This window comes from Lethenteron reissneri, chromosome 13 (genome assembly GCF_015708825.2).
Source record: "Lethenteron reissneri isolate LAM-NWPU_2019-01 chromosome 13, ASM1570882v1, whole genome shotgun sequence".
NCBI classification, from domain to species: domain Eukaryota; kingdom Metazoa; phylum Chordata; class Hyperoartia; order Petromyzontiformes; family Petromyzontidae; genus Lethenteron; species Lethenteron reissneri.
Window position 1 is genome coordinate 6389164 of NC_083791.1, and position 21933 is coordinate 6411096.

General features: G+C 52.8%; 1 protein-coding gene across 1 annotated transcript in view; it reads right to left on the reverse strand.

Annotated features, from left to right (window-relative positions):
• LOC133342050 (alpha-tectorin-like) overlaps positions 1–21933 on the reverse strand; it is a 41964-nt gene that overhangs the window by 2919 nt on the left and 17112 nt on the right. The window contains exons 8-24 of the mRNA XM_061550951.1: positions 20654–21212; positions 18935–19536; positions 16969–17548; positions 15664–16265; positions 14740–15301; positions 13181–13791; positions 12185–12773; positions 11181–11776; positions 10024–10588; positions 8949–9148; positions 7179–7568; positions 6104–6393; positions 4971–5239; positions 4261–4359; positions 3455–3654; positions 1992–2152; positions 294–539 (exon numbers count right to left, since the gene is read on the reverse strand). Of these exons, the coding sequence (XP_061406935.1) occupies positions 294–539; positions 1992–2152; positions 3455–3654; positions 4261–4359; positions 4971–5239; positions 6104–6393; positions 7179–7568; positions 8949–9148; positions 10024–10588; positions 11181–11776; positions 12185–12773; positions 13181–13791; positions 14740–15301; positions 15664–16265; positions 16969–17548; positions 18935–19536; positions 20654–21212 (7121 nt within the window). The remainder of the gene's footprint in view (positions 1–293; positions 540–1991; positions 2153–3454; positions 3655–4260; positions 4360–4970; positions 5240–6103; positions 6394–7178; positions 7569–8948; positions 9149–10023; positions 10589–11180; positions 11777–12184; positions 12774–13180; positions 13792–14739; positions 15302–15663; positions 16266–16968; positions 17549–18934; positions 19537–20653; positions 21213–21933) is intronic.

A 21933-nucleotide genomic window follows, 5' to 3' on the forward strand; every position in this document is an offset into this window, starting at 1 on the left:
ATTAAAATAAGTTCACTTCCCAATCATGGTTGACGTCGGTGGCGGGTGACATCCGAGACAGCCCATGAACCCTCACTTCCCCTACCCACGACCGGCGTGGCGATGCACAGTCGAGCAAACACCGTCGAGCCGACACGGTGCGTGCAAACTCTCCTCCAGCAGTGGCTTGGGAGAGGTCGGGCACCGTTATCGCCATATATACCCTCATTATTTTCACGATTCCTTTGCGGTCGGCGCATTTCACCGCGGGCCCGGTGCGACCGAACGAGCCGTCCCCCGGCGCTGGTTGTGACCTGTTAGTGACGAAGATGAACTGCACTGGGTGGTTGGGGTCGGCGGTCGGGGTGGCCCAGCAATCGCGGATCTGCTGCTTGAAGCGCGCGGGGTCGCCGCCGGTCAACGTGATGCCCACGTAGAGGAACTCGTCGGTGCCAAGGCTCACGGTCGACTCGTACACGCTCGTGAACGCGTCGCTCTTGTACAGGCGCATCTGCAGAAGGAACTTCCCCGGTTGCGTCGGAATCGTGATTTCCGTGTTGCTGCAACCGATGAAGAGACGAAGGTTATTAGTTTTGACGAAGTAACGGTTCACATGTCGCCTTGGGTTCAATTTGTGACCGCGTAGACCAGCGTTTGCTAAACCGCGACATCCCTGCTTTTGCATGCTATGCGTGCCAGATGACTGATAAACGATCATTGATTTGAATCAATCTCATGCAACAAACATGTAGACACAAAAACAGCTGCAATTCGTCACGAGGTAACGGTCAGTCCTCCGCAGCACTTGTGCCAGCCGAGGTGCACTTAGAGGCCATGTGTAATGTTGAAAACTCGCTGGCAGGAGGCCATGGGACAGACCCAGGTGTGATGGGTTAACCAACTGAGATGACTGGCAGATGCACCACCTGTGTTCCCCACTGTGTCAATTCGCTATGTTTTAGTTACTCGAGTCACTGCTCAAATGCACACTCTTGCACGCACACACAAACAAGTTCTCTCACTCATTTTGAATCTGCACTCTTCACATTACGTCAGACACGTTTAGCAATTAGCAGTCGTGTGCAACTTGCAACAGCTTAATGCAGGGGTCGGCAACCAAAATAACACGAAGAGCCATTTCTTTCCAATTCAGTACAAAATTCAGTATTTAAAGAGCCGCAATGCATCTGAGTACATACTGTACATACGTACATATCGTCAAGAAGCAGCCTGTAAAGAGCCGCATGCGGCTCCGGAGCCGTAGGTTGCCGACCCCTGGCTTAATGAATACCAAATTGAAAATTAAGGTTATGTATTTTGTATGCATTCGTTGCTTACCGAGCTGAGACTATTTAGATTATTTTGCTGCGATAAATGCCCAAATGATGAGTCACTTTGTTGAGCTATCATTTGTGGGCAGGTTGCTTCTGAGAAATGAGTTAATATCTCAGTAGGCTTTGGCTGGTAGGATGGGGATGGTTTAGTTTTATTTGTATGCGTTTGGGTGATTTGTTTACCTCTCTTGTACTTTGCACTATCATGTTTTTCTATTGTTTAGTGTAACATTCTTTCGGTAAAGTCACGTCGGTAGAAAAAATAATAGATCACGACGTTTCGATCTCAACAACAAGAGGCTGTCTTCACCATTGTTGCGATCAAAACGTCGTGATCTATTATTTTTTCTACCTACGTGACTTTACCGAAAGAACCAAAGAGTATGGATTGCTGCAGTCACGAAAGCTTCAAATCAAGATGTAACATTCTTACCCGCCCCTACTGGACACCTGTAAAAAATATCTTTATAACTCATCGGGTTCCTCCAGTGTGAATAAATATTATGATTCTGAAATATTCTATCAACTCGCTACACTTGGGAACCCTTTTATATCACTGGTGGCTGAAACCCAGATTTCAACCCATCATCTCGTCAGTGGCAGCTCAGTGCTCTTGACTCCTGAACCACGTGCCTCCCTCCTCCAAAAGTGGCATTGGCCAATCCCAGGGCAACTCACTTGATGGTCGGCAGCACGGGCGTGGACGAGGCGTTATTTTCGATGGGGTACGCGCACCCAAACTCTATGGTGATCTTCTTCTGTTGCGTAATCGCGGGGTGAGTACTTGGATCCACGACTCCTCTGACGGCATTCGTGTAGATTATGTGGGTTGCGTTCGTCTGCAGGGGTGAAACGCCAAACAGTCACCGTCAGTTGTTGGAGGGCGGAGGCGCCTGAGCGTAGGGCACCACTTTCATTGCTCAGCACCACAGAGCAATGCATTATTCTAATGCACCTTCATAACAAGAAAAATAAAGATCCCCCATATAGCCTTAACAGACTGTTTGAGCGAGTGCTGTTAACGACCACGGATGAAAGCCAACTCGGTACATTAGTGCTATTTACCTAGGGGAGGCCCAGGACCGGTTCAGATATTATTTACCAATGCTGGCTGTAGAGCAGGAATCGAACTCGTTGATAATGCACAACATTTGTAAACGGATGTTTACAGCCAGTGTGGGCATCACCATCTCAAAGCATTTCCACCCCAAAACGAACAGATGACTTTGAGACGTATTATTTAACCAGGGGGGATGGATGAATGAGTTTGGAATTACGTGGATAATTGTGACCACTTACAATGACATCCTACAGTTTACACCTGTGTATCTGATTGGGCCGCTGCTTTGGTTCACAACAAAGTCCTGTCCTATCAGTTTTACAATTACCTGATCCTGTTAAAGTCCCCTTCACTCCACATGTCTACGTATTTTATTTCTTTATTAGAATGATTTCAATTCGGGTAGTTTAATGACAGCGTGCGTACTCATAGTTTTTACAATGGTATAAATGCTCACGTTTAACTGCCACATATATTCACGAACAGCCCCTTTTGTCAGGCGATTTCTGGACGAGGGCCTCACTGCAACGTATGGGTCATGGGGGTTAGTTGACCAAACTTTACCACGCTGGTAAGTGCGGGTTGGTGACGGCGGTGAAGCATAGACATGGAAGACCAGCAGAGTACAAGAATGGATTTAGCATCACTGCCCTCTCTGCATAGCCCAACGGTACGAGCTGATAAAACAAATGCAAAGCATTGTTGAGTAAACAAATGGATGGGTGGGCGGTCATAGCAAGACAGCCTTGTTCATAATGAGTTTGTTTGTGATGCTGCATTATTGGCTTGTGGTGCACAAGCACCAATAACAAAAAGACTCAAACACAACTCGTCAGTAGCACTGCCTTAAAAGGAAAACATTTATAACAAGCAACGTTACTGGCGACGGCCCTCCTTCATAGCAGAGAGATCATCATCTCCAGGAAGGTCCATTGCCCAAAATGTCGTCTATTTAAACAGAAAATATTTCTGAGCTGTGATACTGACAAATGTGTTGAGGTTTTTGGTGGACGGATGGGCGGGCGGGCGAGTGGAGGCGAATGGGCGGGCAGGCGGGAGGTTGAACGGAAAGTCAGAATACCGTCACTTGACTGCCACAGTGGTCGCTGGTGCTGAGGATTGTGGAGAAGTACACTTGGCCTCCTGTGTCATTGCCTCGGCAGGCGGGGCTGTTGAGGTGCAGGTACTGCACTGTGAATCCCTTGTGGAACAGCTGGCAGCTGGACAGGGCAATGTTCATCTCGGTGGCTTCACAGCTGAGCGTGTAGTTCACAGAGGGGCCTGTGGACGATAGGTGTGCGCAGGACGCACCACGAGTTTTCATTGGGGGATTCGCAGAGTTTTGGCGGCTTCCGATCTTTTGGTGCACAGAATCTGAGTATCCCTTTCACCATAATTTTTATTATTAGTATTATACTAATATTGGTATGTTATTCGGCCTGGCCAGACACAACTGTCAATTGCAAGATTGTCATTTACAAAGAAAATATTTTTTTTCAAAATCTGATGCACGCGGTCAACATAGCGGCCACTTTTGGCTGCAGAGGTGACGCAAACTCATTAAGTTAAATGTATGCGATGCCATGTGCTGCGAGCTTAAGAATTGATATTTATCAATTAAATTATGCATTTCCATTAGAACCTCTATCCATCAGAACAAAAGACTATATATATTACAGTCACTGTTGAATTCCACAAGCAGTGGTATGTATCAGCCCCAGGGGATAGCGTGTTAGGTCACACCATATCAGGATTTGAACTCAAAACCTTCGCTGTTGCGAGTCGCCCGCTCCGCCATCAGGCTGGATTATATAACAAAGCAGAAGAAATGACGTTGAGTGATTTTTTGGTAAAATGCGCCGGGTTTGTGCACAGCCGTGTGCGTACCTTGCGAATTCTCATCGCAGTAACATCCGTAAATCCCACTGTTGGAGCCGCACCACTCTCGTTCACCGCAGGAGATGGCGCTGCATGGGTCAGAGGCGGCTGGAAAAGAAACAACCACGTGGAAGGAAACGTTGACTTGCAAACACGGCTCATGTGGAGTGGCTCACCGGCATGGCTCGCCGAGACGTGAAGAGATAAATATTCGCGAGATGAGAGAGAGATAAACAAGAGAGAGCTGTAGAGAACATGCAAACTCCAAATATACAGGAGTCAGGGTCGGGATCAAGCCCACGTGCTCCTGTATACCAGGTTAGGTAGTTAACGTCTCACTACCGTAGCGCCCAACTACTGCTTTTTTTGTTTGTTTACATAGTTGCAGAGCACAGTGCCCAAAGGGCCAAAACGTCAAATTGCCAGCAACAAACAGCACTATAAAAGTTATAATCGAAAAGAAGGGTTAACACATTACTTGGATTGAGCAAGATCAGAGGGAGCAGTGCGAGCGAAGAAGCAGAAAGAGAAGTGTTTTGGCCAGCAGTGCAGTGGTGGTTGAACAGTGTGGATACACGAGGGAAAGTGGAGATGTACGCAAGCCCCCCGTGTCTGTAGGCACATTTTATTAAGCTCTACCGCCAGCACAACCTAAATTAATGTGTCCTGCCGGACGATGGAATGGAGTCGTGTAGTCGGCCATGGGGTGCCGCACTTACGGCATCCGCTGGGGCCTTTCCAGTCGCCGAGTGGCACGCCAGCCAGGCCGCAGGCCTGTGCGTAGGCCTCGAGGGCACGGCACAGCTGCAGCTTGGTGGCCTCGTAGCTGCACAGATCGTAGACGCAGGACTCCAGGTAGAGCGCAGGGTCCACGAACCAGTGGCAGCTTCGGAAGGGACCATCGGGATCGGACAGCACGAAGCAGTGTCCCCGCATCTCCTCCTCGTCGCACCTGCCCGGCTCCACATGGTCCATGGTGTCCTCGCAGCTGGGGAGTGAGCGAATGGGTCCAGTTTAGATACACGCACACAACGTACTTTGTTTTTTTACCAGGTAAGGCCCACTGAGCTATATAGCTTTTCTTTCAGAAGCGACCTGGCCACAAATGATAGCTTAACAAAGTGGCTTATCACGTGGACATTTATTGTAGCCAAATGCTCTAATCGCATGTTTCCTAATGTGGAGGGAAAAACCGGAGATCCCGAAGAAAAATCCACGCGACCCCGGGGAAAACATGCAAACTCCAAATATTCAGGCGTCAGGGTTGGGATCGAACCCACCTCGATCCTGCACACCAGGCAAGGTAGTTAACATTTCACCACCATGGCACCCCAAGGGACACACGCACACACAGACCATATAGAATATATAAATAAGCTGCAGCTATCACTTGACATGCATATTGCAATGGTCTAATCACACCAAGACCAATGGAGCTAGTAGGAAGCTGTTATTATTAGGAGCTATTATTATTAGAAAATCACTGCAGCTATGCACTTTCAAATCTAAATTGAAATGTTTTTCTTTAAAACTCCCTTTTGTGTTTAGTTTATTGTCTGCCCCGCACTTCTGATGAGCAGAGGTGGCTATGTACGGTGCGAAAGAAGTTCAACATACGTATACAACGTGACAAGAAGGAGTAGAGAGAGATTCAGGCAAGAGGTAGAGAAGGTGGAGGCAGCAACGACGCATTTCGAGTTCTGTATTTGGCTGCTAAACATGATAAGCTATCATTTGTGGCCAGGTCACTTCTGAACAAGAGCTACATAGTTCAGCGGGCCTTACCTGGTAAAATAAAAATAGTTTAGTTTATTGAGGCATTCGCCCGTACGCCTGCCCACTACCCACTCACCCGGCATCCACGTCGGGTGCCCTCCAGCTGCGGCCGAACTGCCGGGCGTCCAGGGCGATCTCCCCAAACGGGGTCAGGAGGTCGTCACGGGGGTCGCCGTTGTAGTTGCCACACATCCCGCAGAGGCGGCCCGCGTACTCTGCGCCCACTTCCACGTGCGCCGTGTACAGCCGGTCGTAACGCACGGTCACATTGTGCGGCGTGCGCGCCACCACGAAGCCGCTCCCCTCCTCGGAGAGGGCGACTCCTTCGGCGACGACGACAGGGAGCAACGTCCGCGCTCCGTTGACCTTTGCGCGCGCGGTGGACGGGGAGAGCATGGACGCCCGGGTGAATAACTGAAGACAGAAGCTTGTGTTGCCTCCGAAACGTCGTGATTTTTATTTTATTTTTTATTTTACTTTTATTAATTTGAATTTTTTACCTACGTGACTTTACCGAAAAAAACCTAAGAATATGAATCCTTGCAGTCACGAAAGGTTCAAATCTCGAATTAATAACTGTCCCACCACTGAATTTGAACACTTGGGCAATGCAATACTACCATTACGGTGAATCAGTGACATTGGAGAAATCTCAAGTGTCTGGATGAAACCCATACTTATTTGGGGACAATGATTAAGAGTTCCTGACACATCTGTCTACATTTTTGGAGAAAGGAACGGTAAAATCTGATTGATGAGATCCACAGGTTTTCAATGTACAGCCAAATGAAGGCCTCTCTCTTCACACGAACGCTACTACCCCCATGTGCCTGGAATTAATTTCATAACCTTGTCGCCAATTGGTGGGAGCAGCTGCTCGATGGTTGAATCCAGTGACCGGAGTTGCGTTCACGGTCACGGCTCAGGTCAGTCACGAGCGACGTCTCATACTGACCTGGGGCCTCCCCGCGCCTCCCCTCCCCCTCGCCCTCCATGCCACCCGCCTTTCCCAACCCCGCAATCACTTAGAGTGAAGACTTCTTCCTCTAGCAACCGACCTCAAGTGTACGGATAAAAAAAAGCTAAACCCACTGTTATAAAAGAGGGCACACAGAGTGTAATAAATTTTCCGACGCTGTCGCAAGCCTCACCAGGACTTCCCTCCCGCGGAGCAGGACGTGCGCGCTGCCGACGATCAGGTGCACCCCCGAGATAAAGGACACCGCAGCCGTGCCCCGCCGCTTGTTCTCCATAACGACGCGGAAGAAAGGGTACTGCTCGCCGCCGCTGCCGGCACACGGTCTCGCCACGTCGTAGGCGCAGACGCCCTGGTAGTGGACGACGGCGCCGTCGAACGTGAAGTAGTGGGGGTCGTTGGTGACCGTGCAGCGTGCCGCGGCCGCCTGGAAGCAGCCGCGGGCGCCGGCGCGCACGGAGCAGGAGAGGCCGACGGGGCACGACGCCGGGGAGCAGCGCACGAGGCCGCCCGTCGAGCACTCGCACCGCTCCGAGCAGCCGTCGCTCCACACCGCCTCGCCCGCCTGGTGCACAAAACGTCAAGACAAACGATCGGTTGATAGTGATCCTGGAGCCCGGTCGGGTGGCGCGGGTGGCGCATGCCTCGCGACGAAACTTTGTGGCTGATGGTGAAACGCGCTTCACTTGATGACCCGGTTTCGTCGCAGGTGGCTGTCCAGATTTAAACCCAGGGTCTCCATTCACGCCAGGCTCAGGCCACTGAGCAGGTGCTGCTTCTCATTACCCGTTAACTTCCCGCCTCATGCCCGTGTTTTCAGTCGCAGGAATGTCGACCCGTATCAAGTTGGTAACTGCCCAAAAACTAAAAATGAATTGCCTGGTGTTTGAATTAAATTGTGAGGCACCTCCGTGTAAAGTGTGATCTCCAGCTCTCTCTGCCTGCTACCTCTATGCCCTGAATAAGGACCGTCAGACGAAATGTCAGCCTACTCTGTATGTTTCTGTTATAAGGCAATGTTCACGATGAACCTGCCGAGTGTGTTATTTCGCGCCTGTATCTAACACCACTGCCGCCGCACTCCCTTAACTGCCCGTTCATTTTTAACACAATGACCGGAGGAGCTTTTGCGGAAGTTGGCGTCCCTTCAGCAGGCCTCGTGCCTCTCTGCTGCAGATGGCCTCTTCCTCCGCTCTCCAACAATGCAACACTTTGGTAAATGAACACTCCTTGTGCGCGTCATTGACACTTTACGTGTGATCGTCTGAAACAAAGCTTAATCCCTGGGGTTTCAGTAACTGAAAACTATTTCAACTATTTTTATTTTATTTTACCAGGTAAGGCCCACTGAGCTGTACTGTACCTCTTTTTTCAGAAGCGATCCGGCCACAAATGTTAGCTCAACAAAGTGGCTTATCACGTGGACATTTATAGCAGCCAAATACTCCAAATGCATGTTGACTTTAAATGTGTAAGGAAAAACCAGAGGGTTTATCAAGGTAAATCCTTGTCACCCTAAATGTGATGTTTACTTTTCTTTATCTTTTCCCAGCTATCTCAGGGCACCAGGGTGTAAAGCACAATCTACAAACACGGTACATCCCTCTGCCTCCCTCTCTGTGCTCTCGATAAAGGCCACTGCCTGAACTATCGACCTTCTATACATGTGATGTAAGGCAGTGTTAATAAAGAACGTGGTGCGTTTTAATTTTTTTTTTACTTTGGCGATAATGTTCGACTTCCAAGAGGACGTCTGGTGAGGAGGCGATTTAGTAAGTTCGTGTGCAGGTGACGGGTGGATTCCTACATCGCAGGATCATGGAAAGTCGTGGCGGCAGCTATGGTAGGTCTTCATCACAGCAGTGCATTGGCCACGGCTGACGACGACGACGATATCGTTACGACGTGATGACAAATACCACCAACTACCGGAACCCCGACGCACCTGCAGATAGCGCCCGTTGTAGTCGCAGCCGCACTGGGCCACTGAGACGCACTCCGCGCCGCTCCAGACGTAGCCCCTGTCGCACTGGCAGCCCTCGCCGCAAGGCCTGTGGCACCCCACGGGCCCGGCCAGCTCCGCGCATGAGGATGGGCAGGCCGATCCGCACAGCTCGTAGTGGCTGTGCAGCGGGCAGCTGTGCTCTGTAGGGCAGAGAGAGAGAGACACGATCAATAATGAAAAAGGCACATTTCATCTGTAGATCCCAATGCACCGTGCATCGGAAGCGGGAAATGAAACGGAACTGTCACTACACCACAGTGGCGAGATGTTAACTACCTCGCCAGGTATACAGGAGGTTGTGGGTTCGATCATGTCTCCCCGTGGTCGTGTGGATTTTTCCCTGGGTCTTCCAGTTCTCCCTCCACATGCATTTTAAGTGTTTGGCTGCTATACATTTCCACAAGATAAGCCACTTGGTTGAGTTATTATTTGTGGCCAAATCGCTTCTGAAAGGAAGCTACAAAGCACAGTGGGCCATACCTGGTAAAATAAAACGTTGAGTTTTAGTTTTTACTGCGAGAAACTAAAGCTAGCTGGGCGGTAGTGGCACACGTTACCTCTTGGTGGATCGCACAAAAGTCGCGAAAATCGAGGTGCCATAACCCTGACTTGCCATGAGAAGGCGGTACAGCAAAATGCGGACTCCAGCTGTTTCATCCGTAAGGGATAGAGCGTTTCCCCCTCGCACACGTGAGTTTTCTCCAGGTGCTCCGTATGTATGTACATTGAACTTCTTTCTCACCGTACGTAGCCAACTGTGTAAACGCTCATCAATTGACCGATGACACCTCAATATATAGAAGACCGCTGAACTCGGGCTATTGTTGGCGCCGGCTCACCATGTGGTTGCCTTCCCACTTCTCTGTGGTTCCTCCTCGTGCCTCTGAGGTCAGCCTCTCTCAACGACAGCGAGCGCTAACTGTACGTTACGAGTTAAAATCATTACCATCATCATTGCGCGCCACTGCCGCCGACAGGGTGGCGGCGAGCGCGGCTCCACCGCTCGCTCACTCACGTCCGAGCGTGTCGTTGCGCCACTCCTCCACGGTCCCGCCGTCCGACTGGCACGCCCCGGTGTACGCCTCCAGCGCCCCCGCCAGCAGGTCCGCGCCGCCTCCCATCGCGCACAGGTCGAACACGCAGCTGTCGTAGTAGCTGTCGGGGCTGACGGTCGCGTGGCAGCCGGCGAAGGGCCCGTCGGGTGAGGTCAGGATCCCGCAGTAGCCGTCGCTACCGTACAGCGCCCGCTGCTCGGGGTCGCACACCGGCAGCGCGTCGCTGCCGTCGTGGCACACGGAGCCGTCGTTCACCCTCCAGCTGATGCCGAACTGCACGGGGTCGGCGACGGGCCGCCCCTCCGGGGAGAGGAACTCGTCCGTGGCGTTGAGGTTGTAGTTTCCGCAGAGTCCGCAGAGCTTGCTCTGGAAGGTGGAGGCCACCTCTACGGTCACGTGGTAGCGGTGGTTGTAGGAGACCTGCAGCCCGAAGTCGGTGCTCACGACGGTACTGCTGCCGCTCCTGTAGACGCTGAGTCTCCCGTTGTCGTGGCTCACCGGGAGGTTCCGGTTGAGCCCGTTCAGCTTTAGTGGGGGAAAAAACAGGTGTGGAGATACGGTGATTTTTTCACACTGCCCACCGTGCATGCTGTCCCATTACCAGCCACGGTGGCGAGATGTTAACTACCTCGCCTGGTCTTGCAGGAGGTTGATTACGACCCCGATGCCTAAATATTTGGAGTTTACATGTTCTCCCTGTGGTCACGTGGATTTTTCTCTGGGTCCTCCAGTTTTTCCATCCACATTGAGAAATATGCGCTTAAGAGTAATTGGCCGCTATAAATTTCCACATGATAAGCCACTTCATTGAGCTATCATTTGTGGCCAGGTCACTTCTGAAAAAGAGCTATATAGCTCAGTGGGTCTTACCTGGTAAAAAAAAAAAATCATTGGCAACAGGTTATTTTTGGGGATTTGTATAGTTTATAAGTATGACCGCATCTCAAAATGCTGCACAGATTTTCCCAAGATAGCTACCTCAAAAAGAGAGGACAATCCTTGGAAAAAAGCCAGGACAACCGGCAACCCTAAAAAGAGCAGGCAAGTCAACGACATAGGCGACTCGGGGGAAGGCATTTTCACGCTTGAGTGGCCCTGAAAGGGAGGCGCAGCTCACCTGGACGTTGGCGCCATCGCCGGCGAAGATGTCCACCTGCTGTCCGTAGACGGCGACCGTCACCTGGCGTGGAACGGACACGGCCGAGGAGCCCAGGTTCCCGTTGCGAGCGCGGACCTCGAACTGTGGCAGCTCGCGGGAGCAGTTGCGCGCCAGCGTGTAGGTGCACGCGCCCTGGAAGTCGAAGGCGAGGCCGTCGAACGTGACGTAATGCGGGTCGCTCCAGGCCCTGCAGGAGGCCCTGCCGGCGGGGTGGCAACCCCGCGCGCCGGCGAGCACGCCGCAGCTCTCGCCAACGCCGCACCCGCCCGTGGCCTCGCACGCCACGGAGCCGTCGCGCCGGCACTCGCAGCGCTCCCGGCACAGCTCGTCGGGCCAGAAGGCCTCGCCGCTCGCGTAGTTCTGACCGCCGTGGAAGCAGCCGCACTCGGCCAGGGACACGCAGCGGCCGGAGCGCCAGACGGTGCCTGGGTTGCAGCGGCAGCCTTCGGCGCAAGGCCCGCGCGAGCAGATGGTCGGCTGCGCCAGGTCGCTGCAGCTCCTCTGGCAGGTGTTGCCGCACAGCTCGTAGTGGCTGTTGGACTGGCAGCTCATTGCTGTTTGATGGGAGAGCCGGCGGGCAGCAAGAGCGGGAACGCGGAGGTGAGGAATGCATTGGAGGTACGGGAGGGGGAGCAGGACGGGAGAGGAGAAGAGGCACGGGGAGGAGGAAAGCTTCAATTTATGTTTTTTACGACCTGGTATTTTGATACCATTGACATGAAGCGCTCAAAAAATTATTGACATTTCAATCGCTGGTGAAACTAAAAATATATCATGACTCCAATAGCTTCTTCATCCTCATCTTTGTGTTTATATTTCCTACACTTTCTCTTGAGTTGCATTCGATCATATGAGCAACTTCTATTTTTTATTCATTACCAAGGAGCTGAAAAATATAATTTACCACGATGTTCTAACAAACAACAACAACACACGTGTGCACGGGGCCCCTTGTCACTCACGGCAAAAGCTGTCGTTCCTCCAGGCGTCGACGGTGCCATTGGCCGCCTGACACACGACCACGTAGGCCTCCAGGGCCTGGCAGAGGATGTCGCGCCGGCCCCCATAGAGGCACACGTCGCTCACGCAGCTGTCAAAGTACGTGCCGGGGTTCGCCGCAGCGTGGCAGCCTCGCAGGGGCCCTGTGGGGTCTGCAATGACGCCGCAGAAGGCCCCACTGCCGTAGCGATCTCGGTCGGCCGCGAGGCACACCGGCAGTGGTGGGGGCGGGGGGGCGCCCCCCCCTCCCAGGCAGCCCTGGTCCTCGGCCACGGCCTCCGCCCGCCAGCTCCCGGCGAACTCGTTCGCGGAGGTCACGGTGGTGCCATCCGGCAGGGCAAAGTCGTCCGAGGGGTCGCCGTTGTAGTTGCCGCACAGGCCGCACGTGAGGCCGCTGAGGCTGCTGGGAACGGTGATGGAGGCCTGGTTGTGCCAGTTGTAGGTGAGCTTCAGACCGAAGTCTGTCACGATCTCGGCAAGCCCTCCCTGGGCTACAGCCCAGATTTGTTTGGACGGGAGCGCCCAGTTTAGACTCATCACGGTGCCATTTACCTGAAACATAAAATAAAAGCGTTGTCATTTGGATAATTTGTATTATTAGGCACGTATCGATGCATTGTTTAAATGCTTAAAGTCGATTCTTTTGGTCCTATAAACTATTTTATATTTCAACAGGTAAGGCCCACTGAGCTATATAGCTCTTTTTTAGAAGCGAACTGGCACACAAATGATAGCTCAACCAAGTGGCTTGTGTGGAAATGTATAGCAGCTAAATATTCTAAACGCACGTTTCTAAATGTAGAGGGAAAAAACGGAGAAAAATCCACACGACCATGGGGAGAACATACAAACTCCAAATATTCAGGCTGCAGGGTTGGGATCGAACCCACAACTTCCTGTATACCAGGCAAAGCAGTAAACATCTCGTTACCGTGGCACCCTGCAGCGGAGGGACTCACCAGGATTTGGTGGACGTGTTCCCTGGTGATGGTGATGGTGTAACCGTAGACGCTGAGTGACACGGAGTAGGGCCACGAGATGGAGCCGCCCCTTTGGTCGTTCTTGCCGAGCACCTCGAACGGGGGTGCAACCTTCCCGTGGTCGCCGCACGCGCGCGCCACCACGTACGTGCACGTGCCATGGTAGTCAAAGCTCCGCCCGTCGAAGGTCACGTAGTGCGGGTCCGTGTAGAAGCGGCATGTGGCCGAGCCAGTCGGGTGGCAGCCGACCACGCCGTTCTCGACGCCGCACCGCTCGTAAGCGCCGCAATTGGCCGCCTGGCAGCTCAACTCTCCGCCCGCTGCGCACGAGCAGCGTCTCCGGCACGTGTCGTCCGCCCAGAAGGACTCGCCGGGCAGCAAGTAGCGCCCACTGGCGGGGTCGACGCAGCCGCAGCGGCTCCGCGGGACGCAGGCGCCGCCGCTGAGGACGTGGCCGTCGTCGCAGACGCAGCCCTCGGAGCAGAGGCCCCCGCCGCACTGGGGGGCGGCAGGTCCCTGCGGGGTGGAGCAGTCGGGCTGGCAGGGGCTCGAGCACGCGTTGTAGTGGCTGTGCGCCAGGCACGTTAGGGCTGCGGAGGGGACAACACGGGGACGGTGTTAATGTTCATCGATCGCTCCCGCCCCGTCGTTATTAGGTTGTCGAGGTGCCGGTTCAGTAAGCTTGTACTTAGGGTTCATGAGAAATAATGACGGTTCCTTGCGCTCGGTGTAGGCGTTTGAAGTTGCGCTGCTTATCTCTTCGATGTGTTTTCTGGTTGCACCAGCGTGTTGTCGCTCCATGTGCTAGGAGCTTCAGTTCCTGAAGCATTGATTAAAGCAATACTGGAGGAATAGATGTATTTTAATTTCCGTGGTTCACGAGTCGTACCTCGTACCTAGTTATAATGTGAAGGTATATCCCCCCACATAAAGATTACAGTTCGTAACTTACCCACACGTTACCCCGAACTCAACTGAACCAACCAAATCACTTTCTACCCCAGGGCATTGCAAATTTGCGAGACATCAGAGCAAAGGTCAAACTCGTCAAAGGCATCTGTTAACGATGAAACCACTTAACAAACCCAAGCGTAATCGTAGACTCTCTCTGTCACCTCAACTTGTGAAGATGTCCACGGAGAGTAGCGCGTGATGAAATCCTGCGCGACAAATCACTCAAACTCGCAGCCCCGACTAAAAAAAAAAAAGGCCTTAAAGCAGCTGCTAAAACACCCACATCAAATCTATCAACCAGAAACATGTATTTAGGTAGTTTTCCACATGATAAGCCACTTCATTGAGCTATCATTTGTGGCCAGGTCGTTCATGAAAAAGAAGCTAATCGCTAAGTGGGCTTTATCTAGTAAGATAAAAACAATTGTTTACTGTTTTTGTATTGTTTGTAGTTGTAACGTTCTGACCCCGTGACCCTCCTGGATATCTGGGAAAAAGAGCTTTACAGCTCATCGGAATTCCTCCTCCAGTGTAAATAAACTTTCCGATTTTGATTATCCGAGTTGAACGGCGGCTCCACTTACGACAAAAGGTGCTGTTCCGCCAGCCGCTCACGCCAACGCCGGCCGCCTGGCAGGCTGCGGCATACGCCGAGAGCGCGTCGCACAGCGCCGTGATGCGGCCGCCCAGCGCGCACACGTCCGTCACGCAGCTCCCGAAGTGCGGCTCGGGACGCACGACGCGATGGCACTCTCGGAAGGGCCCCTCGGGCTCCACGAGGAGGCCGCAGAAGGCGCCGCTCGCGTACTGGGGCCGCTCGGCGTCGGGGCAGGGCTCAGAAGGTGGCTCCGTCGCCTGGCAGTCTCCGTCGCCCCTCACCGTCCACGCCTGCCCGAAGTGATTCTGCGACGCAGCCAGGCTCCCGTCGGGCAGAAGGAAATCATCGGTCGCGTTGCCGTTGTAGTTGCCGCAGAGGCCGCATGTCAGGCCCCGGTAGTCCCGTGGAAGCCACACGGTGGCGACGTGATACCCGTCGTACTGAACGCGGAGGCCAAAGTTCGTCTCCACGAGCGTGGAGCTGCCGGTCTGGACCGTGAGGTTCCCGGGGATGATCGTTATGGGCAAGTTGACCAGGACACCGTCGACCTAAAGTACACGGCACATGTGAGCCCTAGAGTACACGGCGCGTGTGAGTCTCTCTCCGCTACAGCCGGGAACACTCGGAGCCAAATAAAGTAAATTGTCAGTCAATAAAATTGTGTTCTTTGCGGAAATCACGTCGGAAATGTAAGATGTATCATGATTATTATTAACAACTGGAAGATACACATTCCATCAAATTGAATGTTTACTTTAGAACAGTCGCTAGTATTTCCAGTGTAATTTGAAGCTGTAAATGAAAATCAAGGATCTTGACCTATGCGGAACAAACATTGTGACAGAAAAACTTGGGCAAATCACAATAACTATAAAGATACAAAAGCCGGCATGAGCACAATGAGCCTTACCCTGACTCGAGGGTAGTCAGCCCTGCCGATGATGATGGAATGGCCGTAGACGTCCACCTTCACCAGGTTCGTGTACGAAACGACGAGCGAGCCACGGTCGTCGTTCTCCACCTCGACGTTGAACGGCACCGCGCCGCCACCTCCGGCGCACGTCTTGGCCAGGGTGTAGCGGCAGGTGCCCATGAAGTCGAAGGCGGCGCCGTCGAACGTGTAGTAGTGCGGATCGCCCGCCGCTTGGCAGAACGCGGGGGGGCCGTCCTGGGGCATGCACGCCACCTCTCCCGCTTGCACGCCGCACACCATCGACGGGCCGCAGCTCGCCGGCTCGCAGCCGACGGCGCCGCCAGCGAGGCACGTGCACCGGCGCGAGCACGTGGCGTCCTCCCAGAAGGCCTCGCCGAGCGCGTGGTACGAGCCCCCGTGGCCGCAGCCGCAGGCGGAGGGCGGCACGCAGCGGCCGCCGCTCAGCACGTGGCCCTCGTCGCACTGGCAGCCCTCGTGGCAGGGAAGGCCGCAGCGGGACCGCTGCCCTTGGCTGACGCAGCTCTCCGGGCAGCTGCTGGTGCACACCTCATAGTGGCTGTTTGCTCCGCATTGTTTTGCTGGAAATGTAGGAGGGGGGCGGGGGGGGGGACATGGCGTTCGCTTGAAAGGTCGGTGCGGGGAAAATACAATCGTGGCGACAGTCATTGGCTGCTTTGCTCTGAACGGAACAGACAAAAAGGTGTTTTACGAGATAAGGCACAATTGTAAAATTGTGAAATTGTGACCGTGGCAATGGTCCTCCCATCGTGCCTTGCCTTGTGACACTGCACCGCATATATACAATTTATATAAAAACTGACTTCATCGTTTGAACCTGTTAGAAAATCAAAAACAAATAAATGAAAACTAATTTAATACAGGTTTTTTTGGGTTAGAACGTGTAAATAAAAAACGTGTCATTAAAACCCACCACCACCCAACACAGCCAACTAGTAAGGGTTGTCACGTAAACAGAACATGCCAATTCGTGACTAGTACAGCACACTGGTGTGTTGGTGAGCCAAGCCACAACATTTACAATCTGAGCATGACGTTTCGCCAATAATTACAACTAGCTTCATCAGGCGACAGCCAGATTTGTCACATGACGGCACTTTTGGCAGAAAAAGTGCGGACGTGACTTCACAAGAAGTGAATATTCAGATAAATCTGAAGGAATGTTTCTTTTCGTATTGTCCGAAATTTCACGTCTAACCCAGATTCTAAACTTATTTCGGACGAATACAAAAAATCGGGAATGCGTCTCCAGTTTCTTCTTACGGCAAAAAGTGCTGTTCCTCCATGCCGCCACAGTGCCCGCGGCGGCCTGGCAGGCCTCCACGTAGCCCTCGAGCGCTCGGCACAGCACCTGCGCGCTACCCTGCGTGACGCCCACGTCCAGAACGCAATCCTTGAAGTACTCCGTGACGTTCACGAGGCTGTGGCATGCCGCGAAAGGCCCATCCGCTCGCAGGAGGACGCCGCAGTGGCCGTCGCTGCCATACTGGGGCTCGCTGCTGCCGTCGTTATCCCCACCGGCCGAGCACGGTTCTGCGACGTCGTCCCTGCAGGCCACTTCTCCCCCAGCGACCCTCCACGCCTTGGCGAACTCGACGACGCCGCCTGCGACCCCGCCGCCGGGCAGGCGGAGGTCGTCGCGCGGGTCGCCGTTATAGTCGCCGCAGAGGCCGCACGTGAGCCCCGCGTACTCCTGGGGGACGCGCACCCGCGCCACGTGGCTGCCGTCGAAGGCGACTTCGAGGCCGAATTCGGTGAGCAGCAGAGTGCCGCTCGCGCTCTGGAACACCTGCAGCCTGCCGGCCGCCAGCGAAATCGGGAGGTCCATGTACAAGCCGTTCACCTGGGAGAAAACGGCAGAGGAATTAACTTGTGAACGCAATGCCAAAAACGACACCCTTCTATCAGTTCACTGCTCTCCCTTGCGGAAAGGTCTCCAGCGACAGCTTCGATATGTAAATTAGGTGAAGGTTAATGCGCAGCAGCACTGGAACTGCTTGCTCACGTCACTGCAGGGGGAAAGGCCTCCACTACAGGGAGCTCTAGAGATCCCCTCTCTGGGGTATTTTGGCCGACTCTTCCATGCTGGCGAGACATCTCGCGAGAGGTGGGAAAACCCACACTTTATCTTTCTTCTATATATATAAAAGTAAAAAATTGTTTGTGTGTGGGTTTGTGTGTGTGTTTGTGGCTTTGTGTGTGTTCGCGCGCTTGCGAAGGATTTGGCTCTCCAACGGTGGGGTTTACGTAAAATAAAAAGAGCCGGGTACCACACCACAAGCCCCGCCGTGAGCAAGCGCAATTCCTTTTTCACATCCGTCAACTTTTAATTAGTTTAATTAGCGATTTAGTGCAATTTTTGTGTGCTTTCTATTTATTTATTCATGACGCGTGCACGACCATACCGACTCATGCGCCTTTGGTGGGGGGGACGGCCCATGCCAAGTCGCACGTCTTCGGTGGGAGTGAGGGGGATATTTTCTTTCGCGTAAAAAATGCAAGAAAATACACTAAATGCTGAGGTACATTTTTCACTGTGTGATGTCCCCCCCACCCGATGCATCCAGTTACTACTATACAGTCGGTAGATGTTACCACTATAGGCCGTAGATATTACTGCAGAGTGGCCGGGGAGATCATGGCTGGGGGTGGGGGAGGGGGGTCAGGGGTAGCAGCCCAGCCCCAGCCTGCCAAGGTGCCACCTCGGCCGGCTGGACAATCTAGGCGAGGCCGGAGGCTCTGCATGGGACTAGGCCTCACCACGCCACTCTGTCAGGTGAGTACTTTGTGCTATAGAGTCCATAAATATTGCTATAGAGTCCATAAATATTGCTATAGAGTCAGTATGTACTACTGTAGTGATAGCAGGTACCACCACAGTCAGTATGCACTGCTGTAATCATAGCAGGTACCACCACAGTCAGTATGCACTGCTGTAATCATAGCAGGTACCACCACAGTCGGTATGCACTGCTGTAATCATAGCAGGTACCACCACAGTATGCATTGCTGCAGTGAAAGCAGGTACCACCACAGTATGCACTGCTGTAATCATAGCAGGTACCACCACAGTCAGTATGCACTGCTGTTAGATTTTTAAGAGTAGTTTTGAAATATTTTTTGACCCAGGCAACGCCGGGTACTTCCTGCTAGTCCCCTATATATAAAACACTTTAATGACAACGAAAGCTCTAGCAATGTCCTCAACCGTGCAAAGGCTTTACGTTACCAGCGCTTTGTGTGTGAACGTCTTCAGTAGCTTGACCTCCTGGCCGTAGGCCCTGACCGTGACCTCCTTAGTCCAGGAGACGCACAGCCTCTCCCTGTTCTCGTTCTCCACCTCCACGGCGAACTGCTCGAGGCTGCCGGCGGTGGCGCCGCACGAGCTCGCCAGTGCGTAGCGGCAGGTGCCCATGAAGTCGAAGGCGAGGCCGTCAAACGAGCGGTAGTGGGGGTCCCCGTAGGCGGAGCACTCGGCGCCGACACGCCCCGCCGCGCACCCGAGCGTGCCGTTCAGCAGCTGGCACCGCTCGCCACCCTCGCACCCCGGCTCGACGCAGCTGACGCGGCCGCCCGCGTCGCAGCGGCAGCGTGCAGTGCAGCTGTCCGATAGCCACGTGTCGCCCGAGTGGTGGTAGCGCCCGTCGTGCATGCAACCGCAGCCAGTGCCGGCGGGCACGCACATGCCGCCACTGAGCAGGAGGCCCGCGCTGCACTGGCAGCTCTCGGTGCACGGGCGCGTGCAGAAGTTGGGCGCCGTGCTATCCCCGCAGGTGGCCGGGCACGCGGTGCCGCACAGCTCGTAGGCGGTGTTGGCGCCGCACGTCATGGCTGTGGGAGGGAGAGAGAGCGTGTGGGAACCAATGGCACACGCGCAGGCGGAGGTGGGGTGTAGTGTTACTATTTAACCTTTTCTCATTCAGTTTTTCTTCCGATTCTGTTCTTATCTGTGCGATTCCATACCAATGACGTACACTTATTGAAGAAAAACTAAAACAAAATTAGTTAATCACTACCGAGACTCCCACGAGGCCATGCGGGAGGGCGTGTGGCACAATTTGGCACCCGCTATCATAGAGTGCGGTCGTGTCGCTACAGTTCTCCGCGATAAGTACAATGTCTTTAAAAACAGCGGCGCTATGCTGCTAATAAAATTAACGCGTGTTCTGAGATTTAGCAGTGAACAGGACCCATCCTGCAACTTTCAGATGTCTCAGAACTGGAAAGGGTGAAGCGCAGTGCTTGAACACCGTCGATCAGGGTGCAGGACAACATATTAACTTTCTCTGCAGATGATAGAATTGTAGAGTTCGTTTTCCTTCTTTCTGCCAAGGAAATTTCATTTTGTGGACAGTGTCTGATGCATAGGATATCGTGGCACTCCTTATGAAAATGGTTAGCTCGTCTTGAAATACCTTTTATTGGCTTCATGAGTTTTACTTGTTTTAAAAGATTTAGATTTTTTTCCATTTATCCAGGAAAGTCTTGCCGAGTCTCCAAGACTTCAGCAGTTTTGAATGTGTGGCCATTTCCACTAATACGTGTTTGACATATGCCAAGAAACCAAAGGTACCCAGAGAAAACCCATACATAAGAGGGGGTTAAAAAGTTCTGCAGAGAGAGAGATTCAATAATCCATTGCTGTATTGCCAAGTCTTGGCCTCCTTGCAACCAAACCCCTGGTATTTACTGACAACCTTCCATCCAAGCCGTGACCAGGAATTAACTCTGCTTAGCTTCCGAGATCCGATGGGATTGGATGCATTCATAGTGCGATTTTCTCAAATCAACGTCACAATTAAATTTGCACACACCACACACATGCACACGCACACATACCTGACAATTCGTAATGACGATGAATAACGCTGCGGTCAGGTGCTAAGATTGGAGTTAGCGCAATTCACCATGGGGAGCTAAAACCCATGCAGTTTCCTACACTACTCACGGCAATTCATTTGTTGTCGCCACGCTTGAATGGTTGCCCGGTGAGCCTGGCAGGCGCTGGCGAACGCGCTCAGAGATTGGCAGAGGACGTCCCTGTCGCCTCCCGTGGCGCACATGTCGAACACGCAGCTCTCTAGGAAGTTGAATGCCGACAGGATGGTGCCGCACACGGCGAACGGCCCGTTGGGATTGCTGATGACCCCACAGAAGCTGTCACCCTGGTAGGTGCTGAGCATGGCCTCGGTGCAGGCTGGCGGAGGCAAAATGACCTGGTCGCAGCCCGCCTCCTGCACCCAGCTGTTGCCGAACTCCGTCACGGACGTCGTCACGGTGCCGTTGGGCATCGTGAACTCGTCCCGCTCGTTGTCGTTGTAGTTGCCGCAGACTCCGCACAGGCGGCCCTTGAAGGCGCCGGGAACGGTGACGGTGGCGTAGTGGTCGGCGTCGTATGTCACGGTGAGGCCAAAGTCGGTGGAGATTGCCACGGAGGAGCCGCTTTGGGAAGCCCTGATGCGCCCGTTGAGCAGCGTGAAGGGCAGCGAGGTCAGCTCTTCGTTGACCTGTACGAGACCGCAAAACGATCGCCAATGGGACAAGTCCTCTCGGAGAAATGCAATATTTCGAAACTTGATGCAGAGCTTCGGGGCCATTTACCTGGATCATTTTGCTCCACTGATTAGTTATTACACTTGCATCTGCTGATCGCATTATCCGTGCTTACACATTTTACTCTTCTGATCTGTGCGAATAGGCGCAGATGATTTAACTTATTGAAGCTGATGGATTAATTTAATTGTTGAATTTACCGTCACCTTTGGTTTACTTTTCTTACCGATGGTTTGTTGTGGAGGAATTTATCACCCCTTTTTTCCCACGAGGAGCAATGTAGCAATTCTCACACCACCAGCAATCCAATAAATAAATTGTCTTGTCTCAGGATCGACATTCAATTCCAGAATCAATTGTTCTTCTCTCATTTGTACCAAAGTTGCACTTCTGATTAGCATTGTTGGCTAGGTATGGTGTGAAAAAAGTTAAATATACATACAAACTAGTTTTCATTATTCCTCATTGTTTTCTGTACTTTAATACGACAGGTTTGTGTGCATCATTATCCTAAATGTGACAGTAGAATCACATCCCTAACAGGTACCTTTGGCGGTATGTTTATGGCTGGCTGCTTACCAGTCGCCAACCCAAAAACGGCAGCCCAAGAAAGAAGTGGTTCTAAGCGGTGAAATAGGATATGAAGGATCGTTGAGTGTATGTGGAGAAGCTGGC